Raw genomic sequence first — 26,131 nt, forward strand, 5'->3', positions numbered from 1 at the left:
TATGGCAAGAAGGATTAAGGCAGTTCTGAAGGCAAAAGGGTCCAACACGGTACTAGTAAGGTGTACATAATACAGTGGCCGGTGAGTGTATAAATGTGTAGAATTTGTTGTGTCTATATAATGCTTTTCCACTGTTGGTTGAAATAACGATGAAGTAAATCTACACTTTGATGAAGAAGCAATTATCAAATCTTGACCAGCAACGATACTATGTGATGTGTATGTTTGCCTTTAAAACACTGCGTATACTGCGCATGTCTACTAATCTAACACGTACTATGCATAATTTTGCTGTCACTGTTTTCAAAGATTCCCATTTTGGGTGTTTACACGCAAGGATTATGGTGCCGTTTTTTAAAAAGTCCCTAAAATGCTGTTGATAATCAAACTGGCAAATCACATAGATTCCAGCTTTTGGTTGAAAACATTGTGTAAATGGTTGCCCAAAATGCTTATATCTGCCTAAACAACAGGAATTGGAATGAGCTACTTGATTACTTATAAGACAGTAACAGGTTGTGGAAAAAAACTCGGTGTGTCCGAAATCACATACTTCCTTACTGCGTACAAACCAGTCGTGGTGCTGTTTGTGTGTGTGTGTGAATGAGAGAGTGCATCCGCCGTGGTGCTGTGTAAGTCGCTTGTTATAGTTGTCTGTAGTATCCAGCTGGGTGTTTTTTGGGAGGCTTATTTAATCACTATACATTTTACATTCTTTCTTGGCCCAATATGTACCTGCCATGTGTATAGAAGGAATGCTGATACGATATATGAAACACAATCGGTAGTATATATCGATATATCGGGTGGATATGTCTGTAAATCTGACTTTTGACTTTGAAAGGATCAGTGTCTCACCAGCCACAAACCTCACCGCACGTCACTGGCGTATATATTATGTAAAAAACAGTATGTGATGTGAGTGGCAAACCAAATTCATAGTATTCGAAAAAACCCTAAGCGAGAAGTACGCAGATGATCTACTACTTCCGGTAAAATTTGAATTGCACATCACATGGACACTTTACTATCCCATGAGGCCATGTAAGAGAACTTTTAAGAATGGGAGTGAAGTGACTCAACTGACATGAGTAGGTGATGTAATAATAACACAACGATAGGAGGGAGTATGCCAAAATTCCATTCATGCTACCCACATTCACACATACAGAATACACTTTTCTAATGCCCATAAAGTAAGTTCAAATTCACATATATTACCTATTCGAGTATGAAAATTCAGATGAAGATACTGTCTACTTTGCCTATAGTAATGCCTGTAGTATAGGTGTTTTTAACCTATAAATCAGAACATGGATGTAGGCTATGAAACGTATGCATAAGTTCACATTGGCTTTTGAACTTTGGGTTTAGCCAATTATATTGGTCAGCATTTTCTTCCGAGCTTACAATCTGATGCACCAATTCATTACTTCACAATTATGATGATTTTTGACCCCAGAGAACAGTACACAATGTTAAAAAGTACATTTAAAAAGTACAGCACCAGGGACACCATTAGTAGATATACAACACCTGACAAAAGTCTTGTAGCCTGTCCAAGTTTTAGGAACAACAAATAATAACTTGACTTCTAGTTGATTATTTGGTGTCAAAAGTGGCTAATATGAAAGGCAAAGGCCTCTAGATTATTCTTATTTTACCTAATTAATTAAAAATCAAGGTGTGATCATATTTTATTTAATTAGGGCAGTAAGGTCTGACTTTGCTTAGATTAAAGTCTCGTCACTTAACAGAAATAATGTACTGAATATAAAGTCATGGTGCAGTGATAAAAGAATGAATATTTTGTATGACTCCCATGAGCTTGGGCAACTGCATCCATACATCTCTGCAATGACTCAAATAACATTAAAGTCATCTGGAATGGCAAAGTAATCGCTCCCGCAGGACTCCCAGAGTTCATCAAGATTGTTTGGATTCGTCTTCAATGCCTCCTCCTTCATCTTACCCCAGACATGCTCAGTTATGTTGATGTCTAGTGATTGGGCTGGCCAATCCTGGAGTACATAGACCTTCTTTGCTTTCAGGATCTTTGATGTGGAGGCTGAAGTATGAGAAGGAGCGCTATCCTGCTAATGAATTTGCCCTCTCCTGTGGTTTGTTTTGTAATGGGCAGCACAAATGTCCTGATACCTCAGGCTGTTGATGTTGCTATCCACTCTGCAGATCTCTCGCACGCCCCCATAATGAATGAATGTAACCCCAAACTATGATTTTTCCTTCACCAAACTAGACCGATTTCTGTGGGAATCTTGGGTCCATGCGGGCTTCAATATTTATTCTGCGATATTTGTGATTGGGATGCAGTTCAACAGATGATTCATCAGAAAAATCTACCTTCTGCCACTTTAACCAAATGATCAACTAAAAGTCAAGTTATTATTTGTTGTTTTTACAACTGGGATGGACAACAAGACTTTTGTCAGGTAGTGTATACTGTAAAAAAGTTGGGTTCCACACAATTACTTTGTGATGGGATAACATGAAGGAATCATTACTTTCACACAAAACTTTCTAATTTTTACAAATTAAAGTGTATTGAACATAAAACAATTAAGTTTAAGTTTAAGATTAAGTCATGAATTGTGTTGTTTTCAGCTCATTTTAAATAAGCAGTCTAAACAAACAGCAAATGTCAGCTTTTGAGTGCATATAATAGCCAAACAATGAGATTTTATACATTGCCAGTCAAAGTGTGGTGGCACTTGCCTGAATAAAATTTTTATGTTCATGTAATGTTTCATGTAACATTCGTCTTGTTCGCACGACATAACAGAGCAAACAGCTAAGATTTCAAGATTCAAATATAAATACGTAATGCCCACATAATTATTTATTTGGTAAAGAGCTGTGCAAACATGTGTTATGACTGTACACTATCCCTCAAAATGTTCATCTTGTTTGAACATGTTTGTTTATCTTGGCTCTCAGTCATTAACTAAGAAGTGTTTTTCTCTGCAGGACAAAAGCCACTAAAATATTTAAACTCAAATCAGTATTTCATGTAAATTTTTTAACATATGTGGCCATGTAAGTAGTGGAGTAATGTACATTATTCATCCAGCTGTTATCACAGAATAAACTCCTTTAGGGGGTTTCCTTGAATTATTTATTAAAATTGTTTATGAATTATTTACTAAAGGTCCCGTAGAATGGAAAACTGCATTTACTCAGACATAATTAAATAATAGGAGTTCACTATAGGCATGGCATGATAACTGGTTTCAAGGTTTTAACGCGGTTTTGGAAAAGTCAAGGTTTTAAAAAACCACCAACATTTTCTGTTATACCGTTCCTCACTCTAAAAAATGTTGGGTTATTTATTTAACCCAATTTTTAAGTAAAAAATATTTGGTGCTTTGTTGGGTTATTTGGAACCTTTATTGGGTTATTTAATAATAACTCAACCAGTTGGGTTAAATGTTTGGTGCTTTTTGTTGGGTTATTTTTAGCCTTTGTTTGGTTATTTATTTAAAAACCGAACCAGTTGGGTTAAAAACTTTGAATTTTAACAGTCAACTGATTTAACTGACAGAGAACAGCTTAATATGAGTACGTAATGTTGTTTTTTGGGTTATAAAGTTTACTTTAGCTCTTACGCAATCAAATTACCTCTCCGTGTCATGTTTTTTATATCCGTTTCACCAGCATTCTTAATTAGATGATACAAACACGCACTTCATAGCCAATCTGTATATGGAGAAAAGCTTTCTCTTCCTCCGTGTTTATTTCTACAGTTATTTTTTTTTTTTGGAGGAAATTATACACATATTCGAGAAATTAGTGGTTAAGCCACTTTTTGACAAAATAACCCAACAAATTAGTTATTTTAATCTTAACAACTCAATGGATTGGGTTAAAATAACCCAACAGCAGGTCAGTGCCAAAACGACCCATCATTGGGTTACCTGTTGGTTATTATTAACCCAACTTTTTTAAGTGAGTATGATATATTTAAGTTTTATGTGTTTCTACGGCTTTTTTATTTAGTTTTTAAGGGCAACAGCATCTCCACATCAAAAGCTATTAGTCAGGCAATGATTCAGCAAACATCTGAAAAACAAATCGCTTATAAACCAACAGTGCAGTGGCTTTACTTTATATCCAAAGAAAAGAAAGATCTCCAAAGATGTAAAGAAATCTGGGTTTTTAATTATTTAGCCTGACATGTTTACTGCTCCAAAATATTATAAATGTTTATTAAAATAAAATATATTGTGTTCAATGAAGAAAAAATGAATTTTTTTTTACCAAGACATTAAAAAATAGAGCATATTTTAGAGCAGTAACCACAATACCGTGAAACCGTGATATTTTTATCCAAGGTTATCATACTGTCAGAATCTTATACCGGCCGATGCCTAGTTCAAACACCATTGTTTCATACTTCTTATGTAAACCTAGTTTGAGCAAAAGACAAGCTGAAAAACAGGCAAATCAGCACATAATACTGACTATGATGTAGCACTGGGTAATCTATATGCTACCTCCCTTTTCACTGTCCGACATGCTTTCAGTATCAGCAACGCGCTCCCCTATCAATCTGTGCACTCCCCAGGGAAAAGGTGAACAATTTCTGTACAAATGACATGCTAAATTGCCATTGCAACATGTCACTGCAAGAAATACACCTTTATTTAATCTACTTCTTGACAGTTGAAGTCACTTCTGTTTAAATTGAACTTTAATAACATGAACAATGTACTCTGTGTTCCCTTATGCAAGATACTACTATAGTAATATTAACCGTAACTACCTAGCATTGATGACTGCATATTATGATGACCTATATTACACGGATGTTTATATTAATGGCTTTATTTTGATGGTCCCTGTTGCATATTTTGTTGACTAAAAGTTGTATTGTTGGATTGTAAATGCCTTCAACAGACATTTAACTGAATATAAGAAACTTTAAAAATGCATCAGAGGGACCATCAAAATAAAGTGAAATCCTATTAATTCCTGTCTGTGTTGTTATATACACTGTAAAACCCAATAGGAAACCGATTGCAACAAACCATTTAACTTCAAAAGCTAATCCTAATGAGTACTGTGAACTTAATTCATTTGAGTAAACGAAGCAATTTGAGCACAGTAAAACCCAATAAATGAAGAGAACTCAAACCAACTGAGTACTGTAAAACCCAATAAGTTAGGCCAACTCAAACAGTTTGAGGAAACCGATTTGAGTAAAAAAAAACAACTATTCTATGAGAGTACTGTGAACTTACTCCATTTAAGTTGAAGTAATGAGGTATTTAATTAACTAATTACCTCCAACATTGACTTCAAAATATACACTGTAAAACCCAATGAGTTACAGTAACTCAAACCATTTGAGGAAACCGATTGCAACAAACCATTTAAGTTAAAAAATGAATCCTAATGAGTACTGTGAGCTTAATCCATTTGAGTAAACGAAGTAATTTGAGCACAGTAAACCCCAATAAATGAAGAGAACTCAAACCAACTGAGTACTGTAAAACCCAATAAGTTAAGCCAACTCAAAATGTTTGAGGAAATCGATTTGCTATAAATTATTTGAGTTAACAAACTAATCTATTTGAGCACTGTCAACTAACTCCATTTAAGTTGAAGTAATGGGGTATTTAATTAACCTTTTACCTTCAACACTGAGTTCAAAACTCTTTTCAAATGAGTAGAATGAACTTTCAGTCAATTTTGAGTTACTCATTTCATTTGATAAAGTTGACTGTTGGCTTTTACAGTGAAGTTTAAACCTACAAAATACAACTGCAGATACATCTATGTCAGTCTCTTTTGTCGGAGAGAAAAGTTGTATTGTTGTATTGTAAATGCCTTCAACAGACATTTAACTGACTTTAAGAAACTCATTACCTCATTACTCATTTAGCCTATATAACACATAACTCCGGAGCTGCTCAACCGCTTTTCCACTGATGGTTTCATTTTCCATGGTGGTGTTGATAACAACTCTTTGGAAATGTAATACAAATGTGCCAGTCATTGCTTTGGCAAGCATAATGTAAACAGCGATATGGATGATGAGCAGATATTTCTATTTTTGGGACACTTTTTTTTAACTGATTTCTACTTTTCAAACAACAGTCAAAAAGAAGTGAACTTCCGCTTAACTCACTATGGAGAAACTTGTAGGCAGGCAACACATCACAGACACACGCATGCACATGAACTCTACCAACATAGATTCTGGGTTAAGAGTGGTTTGTAATTATGCTGCACCATACCAGGCTCACATTGAAGTACAACTTGTACAAAATGTTTGCTTTACAACTGGAGTATGATTATTTTGCAAATTTGTATATCAGAGTACACTACAGCAACTACTGTAGACCCCTTTTCGCAAAGCCATATGGCAGAATTTCACAAGTTCAAACTCTAGTGTGACCACAGCATGATTGATTGATTGATTGATTGATTGATTGATTGATTGATTGATTGATTGATTGATTGATTGATTGATTGACTGACTTACTGGCTGAGTGTGCTTTATAGAGTAAAAAAGTGGTTAGTTGGTTGATATTTTGTTTTACCGACTGACTGACTTGTTGGTTGGTTTATTGTCTGAAAGGTTGACTATTAAATTGATTGACTGAATGATTGACTAACTGACTGGTTGGTTTATTGATTGACTTACTGGTTGGTTTATTGATTGACTGACTGGTTTGTTTATTGACTAACTGACTGGTTGGTTTATTGATTGACTGACTGATTGGTTTATTGATTGACTGACTGGTTGGTTTATTGATTGACTGGCTGGTTGGTTTCATTGATTGACTGACTGGTTGGTTTATTGATTGACTGACTGGTTGGTTGACTTACTGGTTAGTTAATTGACTGACTGGTTGGTTTATTGGATGGTTTACTGATTAACTGATTGGTTGGTTTATTGATTGGCCAACTTACTGGTTGACTGAAATGTTGGTTGATTTGTTTGTTGGTTGTTTTACTGACTGACTGGTTTGTTGATTGGTTCTTTGACTGACTGGTTGACTAGTAAATTGATTGACTGAATGATTGACTAACTGACTGGTTGGTTTATTGATTGACTTACTGGTTGGTTTATTGGTTGGTATATTGACCGACTGACTGACTGGCTGGTTGACTTACTGGCTGGTTAATTGAGTGGTTGGTTGATTGACTGGTTGGTTTATTAATTGACTGGTTGGTTTATTGGTTGGTTTATTGATTGACTGACTGGTTGATTTATTGATTGACTGACTGATTGGTTTATTGATTGACTGACTGGTTGGTTTATTGGTTGGTTTACTGATGGACTGATTGGTTGGTTTATTGATTGACTGGCTGACTGGTTGACTGAAAAGTTGGTTAATTTGTTTGTTGGTTATTTTACTGACTGACTGGTTTGCTGATTGGTTTTTTGACTGACTGGTTGACTAGTAAATTGATTGACTGAATGATTGACTAACTGACTGGTTGGTTTATTGATTGACTTACTGGTTGGTTTATTGATTGACTGACTGGTTCGTTTATTGACTGACTGACTGACTGGTTGGTTGATTTGCTGGTTAGTTGATTGACTGGTTGGTTTATTGATTGACTGACTGGTTGGTTTATTGATTGACTCACTGGTTAGTTTATTGGTTGGTATATTGACCGACTGACTGACTGGCTGGTGACTTACTGGCTGGTTGATTGAGTGGTTGGTTGATTGACTGGTTGGTTTATTAATTGACTGGTTGGTTTATTGGTTGGTTTATTGATTGACTGACTGGTTGATTTATTGATTGACTGACTGGTTGGTTTATTGATTGACTGACTGGTTGGTTGATTTACTGGTTAGTTGATTGACTGGTTGGTTTATTGATTGACTGACTGGTTGGTTTATTGATTGACTCACTGGTTAGTTTATTGGTTGGTATATTGACCGACTGACTGACTGGCTGGTTGACTTACTGGCTGGTTGATTGAGTGGTTGGTTGATTGACTGGTTGGTTTATTAATTGACGGGTTGGTTTATTGATTGACTGACTGGTTGATTTATTGATTGACTGACTGGTTGGTTTATTGATTGACTGACTGGTTGGTTTATTGATTGACTGACTGGTGAGTTTATTGGTTGGTATATTGATCGACTGACTGACTGGCTGGTGACTTACTGGCTGGTTGATTGAGTGGTTGGTTGATTGACTGGTTGGTTTATTAATTGACTGGTTGGTTTATTGGTTGGTTTATTGATTGACTGACTGGTTGATTTATTGATTGACTGACTGGTTGGTTTATTGATTGACTGACTGGTTGGTTTATTGGTTGGTTTACTGATGGACTGATTGGTTGGTTTATTGATTGACTGACTGACTGGTTGACTGAATAGTTGGTTAATTTGTTTGTTGGTTATTTTACTGACTGACTGGTTTGTTGGTTGGTTCATTGACTGACTGGTTGACTAGTATATTGATTGACTGAGTGATTGATTAACTGACTGGTTGGTTTAGTGATTGACTGACTGGTTGGTTTATTGGTTGGCTTATTGACCGACTGACTAACTAGTTGGTTTACTTACTGGCTGGTTGATTGAGTGGTTGGTTGATTGACTGGTTGGTTTATTGATTGAGTGGTTGGTTTATTGGTTGGTTTATTGATTGATTGACTGACTGGTTGGTTTATTGATTGACTGACTGGATGGTTAATTGGCTAGTTTAATGATTGACTGACTGGTTGGAATATTGATTGACTGGCTGATTGTTTTATTAGTTATTAGTTTTTTGACTGACTGTAGTACGGCACTGCGAAAAGGGGGCGGGATATAACAAGATGATTAGCTATAAAAAAAGCAAGCGATTGCTCCATGTTTCAAATTTCTGTCCAGTGAGGTCATGTTTGGATCTTCAATTGGCCTCACGCAATCATGTGATGTGATTTCGCTGGTCATAGTTCACCAAGCTTAAACTTTCCAATGCAGCGAACTGTGAAACTTTTCGCATGAGCTTGCGTTTCTGGTCTGATGCATTCACGTGCGTATGAATGGAAGTCAATGGGGAGAAAAGTGCAGTGTAACCGCAGCTTTACTGGTTGGTTGATTGACTGGTTGGTTTATTGGTTTGTTGGTTGGTTTGTTGACTGACTGACTAGTTGATTAGTTGGTTGACTGACTGACTGACTGGTTGGTTTATTGATTGCCTGACTGAGTAGTTTGTTGGTTTATTGATTGACTGGTTGATTAGTTTGTTGACTGACTGACTGACTGGTTGGTTAGTTGATTGCCTGACTGAGTGGTTTGTTGGTTGATTGACTAACTGGCTGGTTAATTAATTGGTTGACTGACTGACTGACTGACTGGTTGGTTGGTTTATTGATTGCCTGACTGACTGGTTTGTTGGTTCATTGTCTGACTGACTGGTTAGTTAGTTGTTTGGTCGGTAGTTTTATTGATTGACTCTCTGACTGACTGGTTGGTTGGTTTATTGATTGCCTGACTTACTGGTTTGTTGGTTTATTGCCTGACTGACTGGTTAGTTAGTTGTTTGGTTGGTAGTTTTATTTATTGACTGTCTGACTGACTGGTTGGTTGGTTGGTTGGTTGGTTTATTGATTGCCTGACTGACTGGTTGATTAGTTGGTTGACTGACTGTCTGCCTGACTGGTCGTTTAGTTGGTTGGTTAGTTGAATGCCTGACTGAGTTGTTTGTTGGTTTATTGACTGACTGACTGACTGACTGACTGGTTAGTTGTTTGGTTGGTTGTTTTATTGATTGACTGTCTGACTGACTGGTTGATTGGTTTATTGATTGCCTGACTGACTGGTTAGTTGGTTTATTAATTTCCTGACTGACTGGTTGATTAGTTGGTTGATTGACTGACTGACTGACTGGTTGATTAGTTGGTTGATTGACTGACTGACTGTCTGGTTGGTTGGTTTATTGATTGCCTGATGAGTGGTTTGTTCATTTATTGAGTAACTGACTGGTTAATTAGTTGGTTGACTGACTGACTGACTTACTGACTTGTTGGTTGGTTTATTGATTTTCTGACTGAGTTGTTTGTTGGTTCAATGACTGACTCATTGGTTAGTTAGTTGTTTGGTTGGTAGTTTTATTGATTGACTGACTGACTGACTGACTGACTGGTTTGTTGGTTTATTGATTGCCTGACTGGTTTGTTGGTTTATTGTCTGGCTGTCTGACTGGTTGATTAATTGGTTGACTGACTAATTTGTTTGTTGGTTTATTGATTTACTGACTGACTGGTTGATTAGTTGGTTGATTGACTGACTAACTGGTTGGTTGGTTGGTTGGTTGGTTAGGTAGTTTATTGATTGCCTGACTGAGTGGTTTGTTGATGTATTGACTAACTGACTGGTCAATTAGTTGGTTGACTGACGACCTGACTGACTGACTGACTGACTGACTGACCGACTGACCCACTGACCGACTGGTTGGTTTATTAATTGCCTGACTGAGTGGTTTGTCGGTATATTGACTGACTGACTGGTTGATTAGTTGTTTGACTGACTGACTGACTGGTTTGTTGGTTTATTACTTACTGACTGACTGGTTAATTGGTTGGTTGACTGACTGACTGACTGACTGACTGACTGGTTGGTTGGTTCATTAATTGCCTGACTGGTTTGTTGGTTCATTGTCTGACTGTCTGACTGGTTGATTATTTGGTTGACTGACTGACTGGTTGGTTGGTTTATTGATTGTTTGACTGACTGGTTTGTTGGTTTAATGTCTGACTGGTTGATTAGTTGGTTAACTGACTGACTGGTTTGTTGGTTTATTGTCTGACTGCTTATTTAGTTGGTTGACTGACTGACTGGTTTGTTGGTTTATTGACTTACTGACTGACTGGTTAATTGGTTGGTTGACTGACTAACTGACTGACTGGTTGGTTGGTTGATTGGTTGGTTGGTTCATTAATTGCCTGACTGGTTTGTTGGTTTATTGACTTACTGACTGACTGGTTAATTGGTTGGTTGACTGACTAACTGACTGACTGGTTGGTTGGTTGGTTCATTAATTGCCTGACTGGTTTGTTGGTTCATTGTCTGACTGTCTGACTGGTTGATTATTTGGTTGACTGATTGAGTGGTTTGTTGGTTTATTGACTTACTGACTGACTGGTTGATTAATTGGTTGATTGACTGACTGTCTGATTGGTTGGTTAATTGATTGCCGGACTGAGTGGTTTGTTGATTTATTGACTAACTGACTGGTAAATTAGTTGGTTGACTGACTGACTGACTGGTTGGTTGGTTGGTTTGTAGACTGCCTGACTGAGTAGTTTGTTGGTTTATATACTGACTGACTGGTTAGTTAGTTGTTTGGTTGGTTGTTTTATTAATAGACTGATTGAGTGGTTGGTTTTATTGATTATCTAAAAGACTGACTGACCTGTTGGCTGGCTGACTGTCATTCATTATCATGATTTGTAATGTACCTGTGGAGTGAGTGCAAGGCCAGGCTGGTGCGGGAGGAGTCCTGTCTGGGTCTGGGACGGCAAGGAAAGCAGATTGGGTGGCAGGAGTGCTGTAGGAAACATGAATAAATAAACACATATTAGGGTTTGGGTTAAAAAAAAAACATGTATGTATAGCAGTAAATCAAGCAAAAATAGTTTGTTCAATGAAGTACAACATTTCTGTGAATATAGGTAATGCAGTACATACACAGACCTTGGTGTCCTGACTGGGCCTGTGAGAGGAGGAATGATGAAGGAGAGGACAGGTGTGATCCGGGCATCAGGACAAGCTGTGGCAGAGGGTGCAGGGAGGGCATCTCCTGAAAAACACCCATCACCATAGTCATTACAGTTAGTCATTACATGCTTTCGCATGGTCTGTTCTGTAGACTATCGAAAAAATATATATAGTTTAAAGGGGCTAATAATTTTTACCCTAAAATGCTTTTTAAAAATTAATAACTGCTTTTATTCTAGCCGAAATAAAACAAATAAACATTCTTCAGAAGAAAAAATATTATCAAACATACTGTGAAAATGTCCTTGCTCTGCATCATTTGGGAAATATTAAAAAGAAAAAAAAATATCAAAGGGGGTTTAATTATACTGATTTCAACTGTACATACATCAACAAATAATCTAGAAATATATGCAGATTATAAAACAAAACAGAAACAAAACAAAGTCTATCAAGATTTTTGCATTATGATGTTTATTGAAAGCAGTTGAGCAGATCTACGTTAAAAAGTTATAGCTTTCCTGTGTTTCTTTATTTTCATTTTTTTCTCATTATTGCTAATGAATAATTAAAAATATATTTTTAATATATTGTTTTTCCTCACGTTGCACATGTTTTTGGTCATTAGTGAAAACTGGGGGGGGGGGGTGGTTTACTTTACAAAATTAAATAAAAGAAGTGTTTAAAAGCAAAATTTCAACAAATTATTAAAAATTCATTTTATTAAAATCAATAAACACATAAAACGTCATTTATTTTGCAGAAATTAGATGAAAATGAATTTTTTGATTTGTTTAGCAATTCTCTGTCACTGAATGTGTAATTTATTTTATGGTGTGGAAAAAAATTGTAAAAGTGAAATACAAATGTTTTTTTATTTCTTTAAAATCATTGGTAACACTTTAATTTAGGTCGCTATTCATGCCGTTTACTGCTTTCTTATTACTTGCCTATTATTAAGATATTAAGTGTATATTAGTAGTTATAAAGTAGGAATATCCAGATTTGTTCACGTGATCAGAAATCGGGCCCAATCACGCGATTCAGTCGCAATCGGACGTTACCTTTCGATCAGGACTCGAATATATATATATATATATATATATATATATATATATATATATATATATATATATATATATATATATATATATATATATATATATATATATATATATATATATATACAGTTAAAGTCAGAATTATTAGCCCCCTTTGAATTTTTTTTTCTTTTTTATATATTTCCAAATGATGTTTAACAGAGCAAGGAAGTTTCCACAGTATGTCTGATAATATTTTTTCTTCTGGAGAAAGTCTTTTTTCTTTTATTTAGGCTAGAATAAAAGCAGTTTTTATTTTTCAAAAGTCATTTTTAAGGTCAAAATTATTACCCCTATATAGGCTATATTTTTTCGATTGTCTACAGAACAAACCATTGTTATACAATAACTTGCCTAATTACCCTAACCTGCCTAGTTAACCTAATTCACCTAGTTAAGCTTTTAAATGTCACTTTAAGCTGTATAGAAGTGTCTTGAAAAATACCTTGTCAAATATTATTTACTGTCATCATGACAAAGATAAAATAAATCAGTTATTAGAAATGAGTTATTAAAACTATATGTTTAAAAATGTGTTAAATTGAAAAGGTATTCTCTCCGTTAAACAGAAATTGGGGAAAAAATAAACATAGGGGCTCATATTTTATACTTTTTTTTTATTTTTTATACTTTCATACTTTATTCTCCATTTCCACCTGGGGATACTCTTCCCGAGGCCCTCAGACTATGCAGAGTCACTGATTCGATCCAAGACCAACGACGAGATGATCCCAAGGTTTTTTATATCCTGGACCTGGCCGAATCCTGAGCAGCTTCTGTGATGGTCATGGAGGAGTGGAGAACATGAGACTTCGCTGCCAGCTTCCAGCCTCCGCCACTGAGACTACAGCTCTGCACAAGACGTTTGGCCAGCGGAGAAATTAAAATGATCGTGCCCAACTGAGCCTGGTTTCTCTCAAGGTTTTTTTTCTTCACTTCCGCCTTTAGTGAAGTTTTTTTTCCCTCTCCGCTGTCGCGACTGGCTTGCATGTTTCGGGATCTATAGAGCTGTGCACCGTTGGATTTGCTCTTCAGTATTTGGACTCTCAGTAGTGATTATTAAACCACACTGAACTGAGCTAAACTGAACTGAACTTAAACACTACAAACTGAACTACTGTTCCTATTTACTGTGACCTTTTATGTGAAGCTGCTTTGACACAATCTACATTGTATAAGCGCTATACAAATAAAGGTAAAGGTGAATATTTCAGGGGGGCTAATAATTATAATATATGCTCATTATTTTTAACACATCTATTGTTATGCGGTGGCACAGAGTTAGACTTCTTTCTTGACTTCACACAGAAACAGCGACGCGTGCAGCATGACATCACTTTGTTGCACAGACACTGTTGGTTAAATGCCGGCAAAGTAGAACATGAAGCAGCTTGAAGTGGAAAGCGCGAGTATGTCTGCGCTCTGGAGGTATTATAAATTTAATGATGACAACATTGTGAGATATGTAAACTTGGGATTGCCTGTTGGGTATTTTAAGTTGAGGTGCTATTTGTTTTTAAATTAGATTTTTTAAATATTTATTGTTGCATTAAGTCTAAAAGTGAAGAATTTATGTTATTTATTACTTGATTGTTCAAGCTACCTCACAGAAGTGCTCTGTTTGGTAACAGAGATGTTGAATGTTAAAATAAGGTGAATTAAATAAAAAATAAGGAACATCCTGGACCTGTTTCTTCGCTCGTGTTTATTCTTTTTTTTTTGTATTATAGAAGATCAGATCAGATTTCGGTAGATACTCAAAATCAAATGACTCACACTCAAAGGCAAAAAAAAAACCTAATCGGGACATCCCTATTATGAAGTATGATCTTATACTACATCCCTAGTCTTACCCAATACTTAAACCCAACTTCTACCTTACTAACTATTAATAAATAGCTAACTAGTAGTTTATTAAGCTAGTAGTGTTAGTTAATGGTTTGTTAATACTATGAATTGTGACGTAAACTAAAGTTTTACCAAAACATTTTATGTATTTATACATTTTGCTTAAAAAAATTACAAATCAATTACAAAAAGACTTTATTTCATCTTCATTTTTTACTACAAAACACAACTTTCCCTTTTGACCACTGTATGAACTTAAATATATGACCTAAACATCAAGTCAATGCATTTCCAGCTTCTCCATGCCTGAGAGAGAGAGAGACGTACCCCACTCAGCTGGCCAGGAGGCATCGGTGATCCCTGAGTTAAGTGGCATGTCTTGTGTGAAGATCCAGAATGTGGTGAATCCGTCAGGTTCTCGGTCTTAATCTGTACACCAAACAAAGACTTTGTTAGGTAACTCAAACCAAGAGCACATTTCACAGTTGTGTTTTGGTCCTCAGGCATGTGTGTGTGCTTTTTGTGTGTACTCAGAGACCAGTAAGGCTGCTGGACTTGTTCTGCAGGAGAGGGCCTTTAACAAACATTCCTTCCCTTCCCGCAGGCACAGTATGCAAATACCCTCCAAGCCTGAAGCTTAGTTCCTGCGCACGAAACCTTTCACTGTCCTCAGCAATAGATCATATGACAGAACTAATGAAGACTACAGAAAACGTTGCTTATAAGTGTAGCTATGTACTGCCCTGTATTTCAATCTAGTTTATTTTCTGATGATGAGCATTTAGTAGAGCAATGTTTGTATACTCACTTGTCTGGTGAAGTCGATGCCATTTTGTTCAATGTCTGGAAAATAAAAGGAAAGTTACTAGAGTTCTGCATTAACATCTACACGGTGTGCTTCCTCAATTAGATCCAGCTAATTTTACCAAACCCTTTAGTTTTGTTTTTTCTTTAACAGTTGACTTTTTAACTTGCCGAACTTTAGTTGATAGGTTAACATTAAAACAAAACAATTTAAAAAACTCAAAATTTGCTTACTCTCAGAAATAAAAGTACAAACGCTGTTACTGATGTGGTACATTTTTAATAAGAACATGTTTGTACCTTAAAGTTTCATATTGGTAGCTGTAAGAGACATATTAGGACCTAAAGTGTGCATATTAGTGCCTAAAATGTGCATATTAGTACCTAAAGTGTGCATATTAGTACCTAAAATGTGCATATTAATACCTAAAGTGTGCATATTAGTACCTAAAGTGTACATATTAATAGCTAAAGTGTACATATTAGTACCTAAAGTGTACATATTAGTCCCTAAAGTGTACATATGACTATCTAAAGTGTGCATATTAAAAGCTAAAGTGTACATATTAGTACCTAGAGTGCATATTAATAGCTAAAGTGTACGTATTAGTACTTAAAGTGTGCATATTAATGGCTAAAGTGTACATATTAGTACCTAAAGTGTACATATGACTATCTAAAGTGTGCATATTAGTACCTAAAGTGTGCTTATTAATAGCTAAAGTGTACATATTAGTACCTAAAGTGTACATATTAGTACCTAAAGTGTGCAATTGACTATCCAAAGTGTGGATATTAGTACCTAAAGTGTACATATTAGTACATAAAGTGTGCATATTAATAGCTAAAGTGTACATATTAGTACCTAAAGTGTACATATGACTATCTAAAGTGTGCATATTAATAGCTAAAGTGTACGTATTAGTACCTAGTGTACATATGACTATCAAAAATGTATATATTAGTACCTAAAGTGTGCATATTAATAGCTAAAGTGTACATATTAGTACCTAAAGTGTGCATATTAGTACCTAAAGTGTACATATGACTATCTAAAGTGTACATATTAGTACCTAAAGTGTGCATATTAATAGCTAAAGTGTGCATATTAGCACCTAAAGTGTACATATGACTATCTAAAGTGTCCATATTAGTACCTAAAGTGTGCATATTAATAGCTAAAGTGTGCATATTCGTACCTAAAGTGTACATATGACTATTCAAAGTCTGCCTATTAGTACCAAAAGTGTGCATATTAGTACCTAAAGTGTACATATTAGTACCTAAAGTGTGCATATTAATAGCTAAAGTGTACATATTAGTACCTAAAGTGTACGTATGACTATTTAAAGTGTGCATACTAGTACCAAAAGTGTGCATATTAGTACCTGAAGTGTACATATGCCTTTCTAAAGTGTACATATTAGTACCAAAAGTGTACATATGACTATTTAAAGTGTGCATATTAGCACCAAAAGTGTGCATATTAGCATCTAAAGTGTGAATATTTATTCATTCATTCATTTTCCTTCAGCTTAGTCACCACAGTGAAATGAACCACCAACTTATCCAGCAAATGTTGAAAACCAATGCGAACACAGAGAAAACATGCAAACTCCACACAGAAATGCCAACTGACCCAGCCGGGGCTTGAACCAGTGACCTTCTTGCATGTGAGGTGACATTGCTAACCACTGAGCCACCGTGCCACCTAAAGTGTAAATATTTGTACGTAAATAGAGAATATTAGTATAAAGTTTGTGTATTAGTATCTAAAATGTGCATATTAATATATGGTTTACATTATAGCACCTAAAGTGTCCATATTAGTGCCTAACGTGTGCATATTAGTACCTAAAGAGTGAAAATTAGCATCTAAAGTGTGAGTATCAATATCTAAAGTGTGAGTATTATTACCTAGTGTACAGATTAGTACCTAAAGTGTGCGTATTAGATCATGTAGTGTCCATATTAGAACCTAAAGTGTGCATATTAGTATAGAAAGTGTACATATTAGTACCTAAAATGTAAAGATTTGTATGTGTGCGCATTTGTACCTAAAGTGTACATATTAGTACCAAAGGTCTGAATATTAGTACCTTAAGTGTGTATATTAGTGCCTAAAGTGTATATATTACTACCTAATGTGTACATATTCGTGCCTAAATTGTGCATATTAGTACCTAAAGTGTGAATATCAGTTCCTTAAGTGTGTATATTAGTACATAAAGAGTGCGTATTAGAACCTGAAGTGTACATATTCATACCTAAAGTTTACATATTTGTACCGAAAGCGTGAATATTAGAAACTTGTGTGTATATTAGTACCCAAAGTGTATATATTAGTACCTAAAATGTACATATTCGTACCTAAAATGTACATATTAGTACCTAAAGTGTACATATTAGTAGCCTAAGTGTGCATATTAGTACCAAAAGTGTGCATATTAGTACCTAAAGTGCACATATTAGTTCCTAAAGTGTACATATTAGTACCCTAAGTGTGCATATTAGTACCTAAAGTGTGTATATTAGTACCTAAAGTGTGCATATTACAACCTAAAGTGCACATATTAGTTTCTAAAGTGTACATATTAGTCCCTAAAGTGTACATATTAGTACACGTAGTGTGAATATTAGTACCTAAAGTGTGTATATTAGTACCCTAAGTGTGCATATTAGTACCTAAAGTGTGTATATTAGTACCTAAAGTGTGCATATTACAACCTAAAGTGCACATACTAGTTTCTAAAATGTACATATTAGTACCTAAATTGTGCATAAATAGTACCCGTAGTGTGAATATTAGTACCTAAAGTGTGTATATTAGTACCCTAAGTGTGCATATTAGTACCTAAAGTGTGTATATTAGTACCTAAAGTGTGCATATTACAACCTAAAGTGCACATACTAGTTTCTAAAATGTACATATTAGTACCTAAATTGTGCATAAATAGTACCCGTAGTGTGAATATTAGTACCTAAAGTGTGTATATTAGTACCCTAAGTGTGCATATTAGTACCTAAAGTGTACATATTAGTACCTAAAGTGTGCATATTAGTACCTAAAGTGTACATATTAGTACCTAGTGTGCATATTAGTACCTAAAGTGTACATATTAGTTCCTAAAGTGTACATATTAGTTCCTAAAGTGTACATATTAGTACCCTAAGTGTGCATATTAGTACCTAAAGAGTACATATTAGAACCTAAAGTGTGCATATTAGTACCTAAAGTGTGCATTTTAGTGCCTAAAGTGTACATATTAGTACCTAAACTGTACATATTAGTAGCCTAAGTGTGCATATCAGTACCTAAAGTGTACATATTAGTACCTAAAGTGTACATATAAGTTCCTAAAGTGTACATATGAGTACCAAAAGTGTACATATAAGTACCTAAAGTGTGCATGTTAGTTCCTAAAGTGTACATATAACTACCTAAAGTGTGCATATTTGTACCTAAAGTGTACATATTAGTGTCTAGTGTGAATATTAGAACCTTAAGTGTGCATATTAGTACCCTAAGTGTACATATTAGTACCTAAAGTGTAAATATTAGTACCTAAAGTGTGCATATTAGTACCTAAAGTGTGAATAATAGTGTGTGCATGATAGACTCAAAATCCATCTGCAAAACCTTTCATTCCAAAATGACCAAAACATTTAATTAAAATTTTCAACCTGACTTTATCCAATGTTTAGATTTTTGAGATATAAATGTATGCAAATGAGCGCATATGTAATGAATTAATACTTCTAATTTAGTACACACCAGAAGTATGGTGGTAATTATCAGTTGTGTTTATAACCTGTTCACCGTCTATGTCTTGCCGTAGGATCTATAATGGACCACACCATGAAAACAAACAGTCAAACGTCCCACTGAAGTGAGCGTGGATAGTTAGTCAGGGGTTCAAAGGTCGTCAATGGCAGGTAATCTCTCTTGATTTGAATTTCAAATGGAGCTCTATGAGGCCGTGGTTGCAGTGCCACTCACTCACCCCATAATATGGAAATCAAGCCTCTCCTGAGCTAAACTTCCAGTATGGAAATCATCAGATCATGCAAATGAGTTTCCATGGCAACCTTTAGAGGCTTTCACATTTGAATACTTACAGACCTCCAGGTGCATCTGTGTTTCTCTCTCTCTCTCACACACACACACACACACACACACACACACACACACGCTTGCGCACGCTTCGACAACAATAATGTAACTATAAGACATGCTGGAACCCATTACCTGTGTTTTAATTATCCCTTTAAAATGTTAAAGTCAGAATAGATTGTTATGCTGTCATGTGTTACATGTCCAAAATCTATAAAGTGTAATAAATAATAAAAAATATTTCAAACTTATTGTGAAAAACAGAAGTTATTATTTTAGTAACTGTTGCAGTTTTTATTTTTCACCGTTAATATTTTTATATTTTCTGTTTTTGTTTTATATTTTCTTTTCTTTTTATATTTTATGTTTTTATTTAATATTTTATGTTTTTATTTTATTTAATATGTTGTGTTTTTATTTTATGTTTTGTTTTATTTTATTTTTTCTGTTTTTATTTTATAGTTTGTGTTTTTATTTTATGTTTTGTTTTATTTTATTTTTTCTGTTTTTATTTTATTTTTTCTGTTTTTATTTATTTTTTTCTGTTTTTATTTTATTTTATATTTTCAGTTTTTATTTTATATTTTTATTTTATATTTTGTTTTTATTTTATTTTTTATGTTTTTATTTTATATTTTATGTTTTTATTTTATTTTTTCTGTTATTATTTAATTTTTTCTGTTTTTATTTTATTTTTTCTGTTTTTATTTTATTTTATATTTTATGTTTTTATTTTATATTTTGTGCTTTTATTTTATTTTTTATGTTTTTTATTTTATATTTTGTGTTTTTATTTTATATTTTATGTTTTTATTGTTTTATATTTTGTGTTTTTTTATATTTTGTTTTTATTTTATTTTTTCTGGTTTTATTTTATATGTTCTGGTTTTATTTTATATTTTTATTTTATCTTATATTTTATGTTTTTGTTTTATTTTATTTTATATTCATTCATTCATTTTCCTTCGGCTAAGTCCATTTATTAATCTGGGGTCACTTCAGCGGAATGAACCACCAACTTATTCAGCATATGTTTGGATGCCCTTCCAACTGCAACCCATCACCGGGAAACATCCATACACACTCATTCACAATTTAGCCTACCCAATTCACCTGTACCGCATGTCTTTGGACTTGTGGGGGAAACCGGAGCACCCGGAGGAAACCCACGGGAACGCAGGGAGAACATGCAAACTCCACACAGAAATGCCAACTGACCCAGCAGAGGCTCGAACCAGCAACCTTCTTGCTGTGAGGCAACAGCACTACCTACTACGCCACTGCATCGCCCCATTTTGTTTTTATTGTACATTTTTTATTTTATTAACTAATATTAATATATTATTTATAATATTACAAATAAACTAAAAATAAAAGCTTAATATATAAATATTAAAAATATATTAAAAAAAATTGTTTGCCTAAATATACTTAAAATAATTTAACTTAAATTATTATAATATATTAGTTTATATATTTTAGCATTTATTTGTTTTATTTATTAGCTATGATATTCGTATCATAGCTTATATTTAGAAACCATTAATACGTGTGTGTGTGTGTAAAAAAATAATTAAAGTAATATTGTAATTGTTTTTTATACACACATCATTTCATACATATTAATTCATATATATGAATAAGTATATTCATAATTCATATTTTCACTTATCTCATTTTCAACAAACTGGTTTAACCCTGGATTTAGACAAGCTTTCATTAATGATCAAGTAGGCTTTATTCAGAATAAAGACTATTTGTAAACATGCATTTTCTTGTTTCTTCTACAACCCAAATATTTATAGTTATCACATGACCTGCTGGGACATCTGATAGGTCTAACCCAAACCCTAATCCATAACCAAACACCTGACACCGCAGAGGTGGTGGAACATAAATGACACACATATATGTATACATTTTAACATTCAGAGACAATACAGCACTCTCTCTCTGAATTCTCATTTCTCTCAGCTTCCTCTTTTAAGCAGGACGGTTCCCTACAGAAGCCATTGTAAGCAGAGCATGATTCAGTATCGCCCGAGGCCACATGAGCGCTTCACAGCAAACAAACCGCCACATACATCCTGGTACAGATGTATCATTCATCAGCCCGCACGCATCTACTAAGCTCAGCTACTCAGTGTGTTCGATAATAAAATACACACGAAAAAATGATGTTGTTGTTTGTTTGAACTACTTATTAAAAATGAGCTGAAACAACCCAATTGCTGAGGTTTTTTTGGGACAACTTATTTGGGGACAACTTATTTAAGTTTATTGAACTTATGTTCAATCAACTTAAATTTGTTAACTTAATTATGTTAATTACTCATGTCGTCCTAACACAATCAACAGTGTACACTGTAAAAAATCCTGGTTGGCTTAAATTTTTAAGCTGAATCTAATTAAAATTAAGTCCATTGAACTAATATAATGTAAACTGACTTAAAACAGTTTGCGTGACTTACAAAATTAAGTTAGAACATGATTAACTTTTAACGTTTAATACGTTACAATGAACTAAAAACATATGCTGTTATGACTGATTGATTATATAATATTTTTACAGTGTACATTTCAAAAATACCTGCAAAAATATAATCTTTAATTTTATTTATTTTTTTTATGTCTAGAAAATCTAAAACAATGAAGATGATCACAAAAAAAAAAAAAAAAATCAATAAATAAAAAAATAAAATAAATAAATATATAGATAATATATATAGTTGAAGTCAGAATTATTAGCTTATTATTACTAATAAGACTTTCTCCAGAAGAAAAAAATATTATCAGACATACTGTGAAAATTTCCTTGCTCTGTTAAACATCATTTGGGAAATATTTAAAAAAAGTAAAAAAAAATAAATAAAAGGGGGGCTAATAATTCTGACTTCAACTGTATGTGTATATATATATATATATATATATATATATATATATATATATATATATATATATATATATATATATATATATGAAGAGAAAGATTCACAAAAGAAAAAAAAAATATATGACTCCTACAGTTTGAACAGACTCCCATCAACACAAAGAGTTAAAGTTCCGGTCAAAACCACAAACTGTTGTTGTGAAGAAGCCCTGCGGCACTTCGTGAAATGATGATCCGCATTTGATGTGAATGTGAGTCACAAACACATGTATTTACATTCAACCGCACATAATATGTCGGAAAAACAAATGGCTGGAAGATGGAAAACTTATGAGAAAGCATCAATCAATCAACAAACTCCCATTGGGATATACAGAAAGTAATCGAATAAAATGGTAAAACTGTATCAAATAATGGATAACACTTTAAGTCACAATTCAAGCTGTTAACACACCATTAACTACTTTGAAAAAGGATTTTGCTGCTTGTTTAAACTACTTATTCAAAACGAGCTAAATCAACACAGTTCTCAAGGTTATTTTGGGACAACTTAATTGTTTTATGTTCAATCAACTTAAACTTGTAAACACAATTAAGTTAACTTCATTAATTTGTGTTGGGAGACATCAAGGAGTTATGTGGAACCCAGCATTTTTAACAGTGTAAGATGATTAGCCCAATAAACTGCTAAACTGCTGCTTATTACTTAGTAAGAGTTTAGGTTGATCAAATAATGCTTCCAATATACCACAGAATACTTTCTAAATGTGTATAAATGTTGTAAACATCATCACTGTAGCAAAAAAGATCACACTTCAGCTACAACTCATTAACAAACCCTTAAGATTTTAGCTCAATAAACTGCTAATTAGCTGCTCATTAATAGTTAGTAAGATAGTAGTTGGGTTTAGGTTAATCAAATACTTCCAATAGCACAGAATACTTTCGAAATGGGTATTAATGTTGTGAACATCATCACTGTAACAAAAAAAGATCGCACTTTACTTTAACTTACACAATTAACAAACCATTAACTAAGACTTTTAGCTCAATAAACGACTAATTAGCTGCTTATTAATAGTTAGTAAGATAGTAGTTGAGTTTAGGTTATCAAATAATACTATCAATAGCACAGAATATTTTCTAAATGTGTGTAAATGTTGTGAACATCATCACTGTAACCAAAAATATCACACTTTACTTTCAGCTACAACTCATTAACGAACCATTAACTAAGATTTTTAGCTTAAATAATGACTAATTAGCTACTTATTAACAGTTAGTAAGATAGTAGTTGGGCTAAGGTTAATCAAATAATTCCAATATACCACAGAATACTTTTTACGTGTGTTTAAAAATTGTGAACATCATCACTGTAACAAAATATATCACACTTTAACCTACACTATTAACAAACCATTAACTAAGATTTTTAGCTCAATAAATTACTAATTAGCTGCTTGTTAATAGTTAGTAAGGTAGGTTAGGGTTTAGGGTATTAGGGATGTAGAATAAGATTATAGGTCCTAATAAACTGTTAATGTCTTATTAATAAGCAGGTAATAAGCCGACAGTAAATAGTGGGAAACTAGCACAAAAAGTAATGACAACAAATGTGTTATGTTACTTAATTTAATACGTTTAATTCATCTAAAAATATGTAAGATTTCTTTAAAGTACATATATCCACAGGTGTGTTGTTTCCACTGAAATATCATCATACATTAGATAAGCAACGGTTTCAAAGCAACACTGAAAGCGTGAAAATGCTCCTTACCAGCTTGTTCATGCTGAGATTCTGTCTGCTCAACAGCTTCTGTGCTCATCTTAATATCTGTAATGATAAATACAGCTGATTTTCCTACAGGATCACAACTTTATGCAGACACTAGGGCAATTCATGGCATGGCCCTGCCAGTAAAATGATCTTGAGGTTTATTCTAATGTGTCCAGCTTTCAAATGCTCTCCTTTATGTAAAGGGCTTGTTGTAATATTCATAAGAGCAAGGGTATCCCCGTTGAGCATTCACCACAATCACTCTGTCTCTCCACCCTAATCTCTTCTAGTCAAAAACATTTAAATCTGTCAATATAGAGAGCTGTGAACAGGTACGATGCAAAACAATATCATTCCACAAAACGGTCACTGCTTGAAAAGACAGCAGGAATCTGAGAGACTAAATAGAATTGTATATATACAGTATATACATATATATAAAAAGCAACCTACCTTAAAATCCACAAGCTCTGTAAAGTTATGTCCCCCACTTTTCCTCAACTCACAAACTGAGAGAAGCCTTCTCAAAAATGTTCAGAGGAACTCATTTAGCAAAGTGGGCTAGTTAGTAGAGGCGCATTGAGCTCTTCAGTATCCCAGAGCAGCCAATAGACACGTCATTTGCATAAGGCCCTCGGTGTGTCCTATCCAGACTCTGACTTTTTGCATAAAACAACAAAAGGCAGACGGCAAACTTGGAAAAGCTTGAGAATTAGAGCATGCGTGCTGTTCTGCCTGTGTTCTGTGTACACTGAAAACTTGATGTGTGTCTGCTCTTTGATTGAACACAGCATAGTTCTGTTTATTCAGATATAGAGTGTGCGTCAAGGCTGGAAATTTTACAGGGTTCTCACATTTAACCATATTTCGGGCACTTTCCAGGTGCATTTTCAAACTTTTACAGCACTTTACATGTGTGGCAAATAAGCATTACATACTTTTTCATCACATTATATTTTACACTGTAAAAAATGATGGTTTCCACACTATTGTTTCATGTTTTATCAACACAAATCAATTAAGTTATAGTAACAAATTTAAGTGGATTGAACATAAAACAATTAAGTTGTGCCAAAAGCAACACAGGCTCATTCTGAAAACGTAGCCCAATTTACATTTCTGGAGATTGTGAATTATGTAGCCAAAATGTCCGCATTTCGCCTTTAAATGCGGTGTGATGCCGTTCTTTTTTGCGCTTACCTCGACGATGATGGGGTTTGAGTCTGGCGAAGAATGGTTCCACACAGTGGGTAAGACAAAAACAGAATCTAAAAAATAAAGCATAACGAATTATGTAGCCAGAAGTTCGTATGGCAGCGTTTAGTCTTTAAATGCGGTATGATGCCGTTCCTTTTCGCGCTTACCTCCACGATGACGATGACGGGGTTTGAGTCTGGCGAAGAATGGTTCCAGAAATCGGGTAAGACAAAAGCAGAATCTAAAAAATAAAGCATCACGAATTATGTAGCCAGAAGTACGTATGGCTGCTTTTCGTCTTTAAATGCGATATGATGCCGTTCCTTTTTTCGCTTACCTCCACGATGGCGATGATGGGGTTTGAGTCAGGCGAAGAACGGTTCCAGAAAGCGGGTAAGACAAAAACAGAATCTAAAAAATAAAATATTGCGAGTTATGTAGCCAAAAGTACGTATGGCTGCATTTTTAAATTGAACGCTACGGGGCGGTATGTTCCTTTTCTCGCTTACCAGCTGACCTCCGTACAGTGCCGGTCCATAGGGTTGAGGAGCCCTAGGCAAGATTAAAAAAATTGGACTTACTGGTCTAAAAACAGTGAGAAGAAAGCAGAAAAAATTTAATTATGTTATTTTATTAACTTTAACATATTTAACCTATAATACATTTGTAGAAATATTTAATCACATTTAAACAAATAGGTTTGCAAAGT

The 26,131-nt window shown here is 34.3% G+C and overlaps 1 protein-coding gene across 3 annotated transcripts in view; it reads right to left on the reverse strand.

The window, feature by feature from the left end:
• pou2f3 (POU class 2 homeobox 3) overlaps positions 1–24,965 on the reverse strand; it is a 40,515-nt gene extending 15,550 nt beyond the window's left edge. The window contains exons 1-6 of one of the 3 annotated variants that reach the window (XM_056458566.1): positions 24,679–24,965; positions 24,226–24,282; positions 15,449–15,483; positions 14,968–15,069; positions 11,669–11,774; positions 11,434–11,522 (exon numbers count right to left, since the gene is read on the reverse strand). In XM_056458566.1, coding sequence (XP_056314541.1) covers positions 11,434–11,522; positions 11,669–11,774; positions 14,968–15,069; positions 15,449–15,483; positions 24,226–24,274 — 381 coding nt within the window. In that variant the 5' untranslated portion in view covers positions 24,275–24,282; positions 24,679–24,965. Of the gene's footprint in view, positions 1–11,433; positions 11,523–11,662; positions 11,775–14,967; positions 15,070–15,448; positions 15,484–24,225; positions 24,409–24,678 lie in introns of those variants that run through there. The other 2 variants (XM_056458564.1, XM_056458565.1) reach the window with 2 other exon arrangements.
• Between the last annotated feature and the right edge of the window lie 1,166 nt (positions 24,966–26,131).

The sequence above is a fragment of the Danio aesculapii genome, chromosome 5 (assembly GCF_903798145.1).
Source record: "Danio aesculapii chromosome 5, fDanAes4.1, whole genome shotgun sequence".
NCBI lineage: Eukaryota > Metazoa > Chordata > Actinopteri > Cypriniformes > Danionidae > Danio > Danio aesculapii.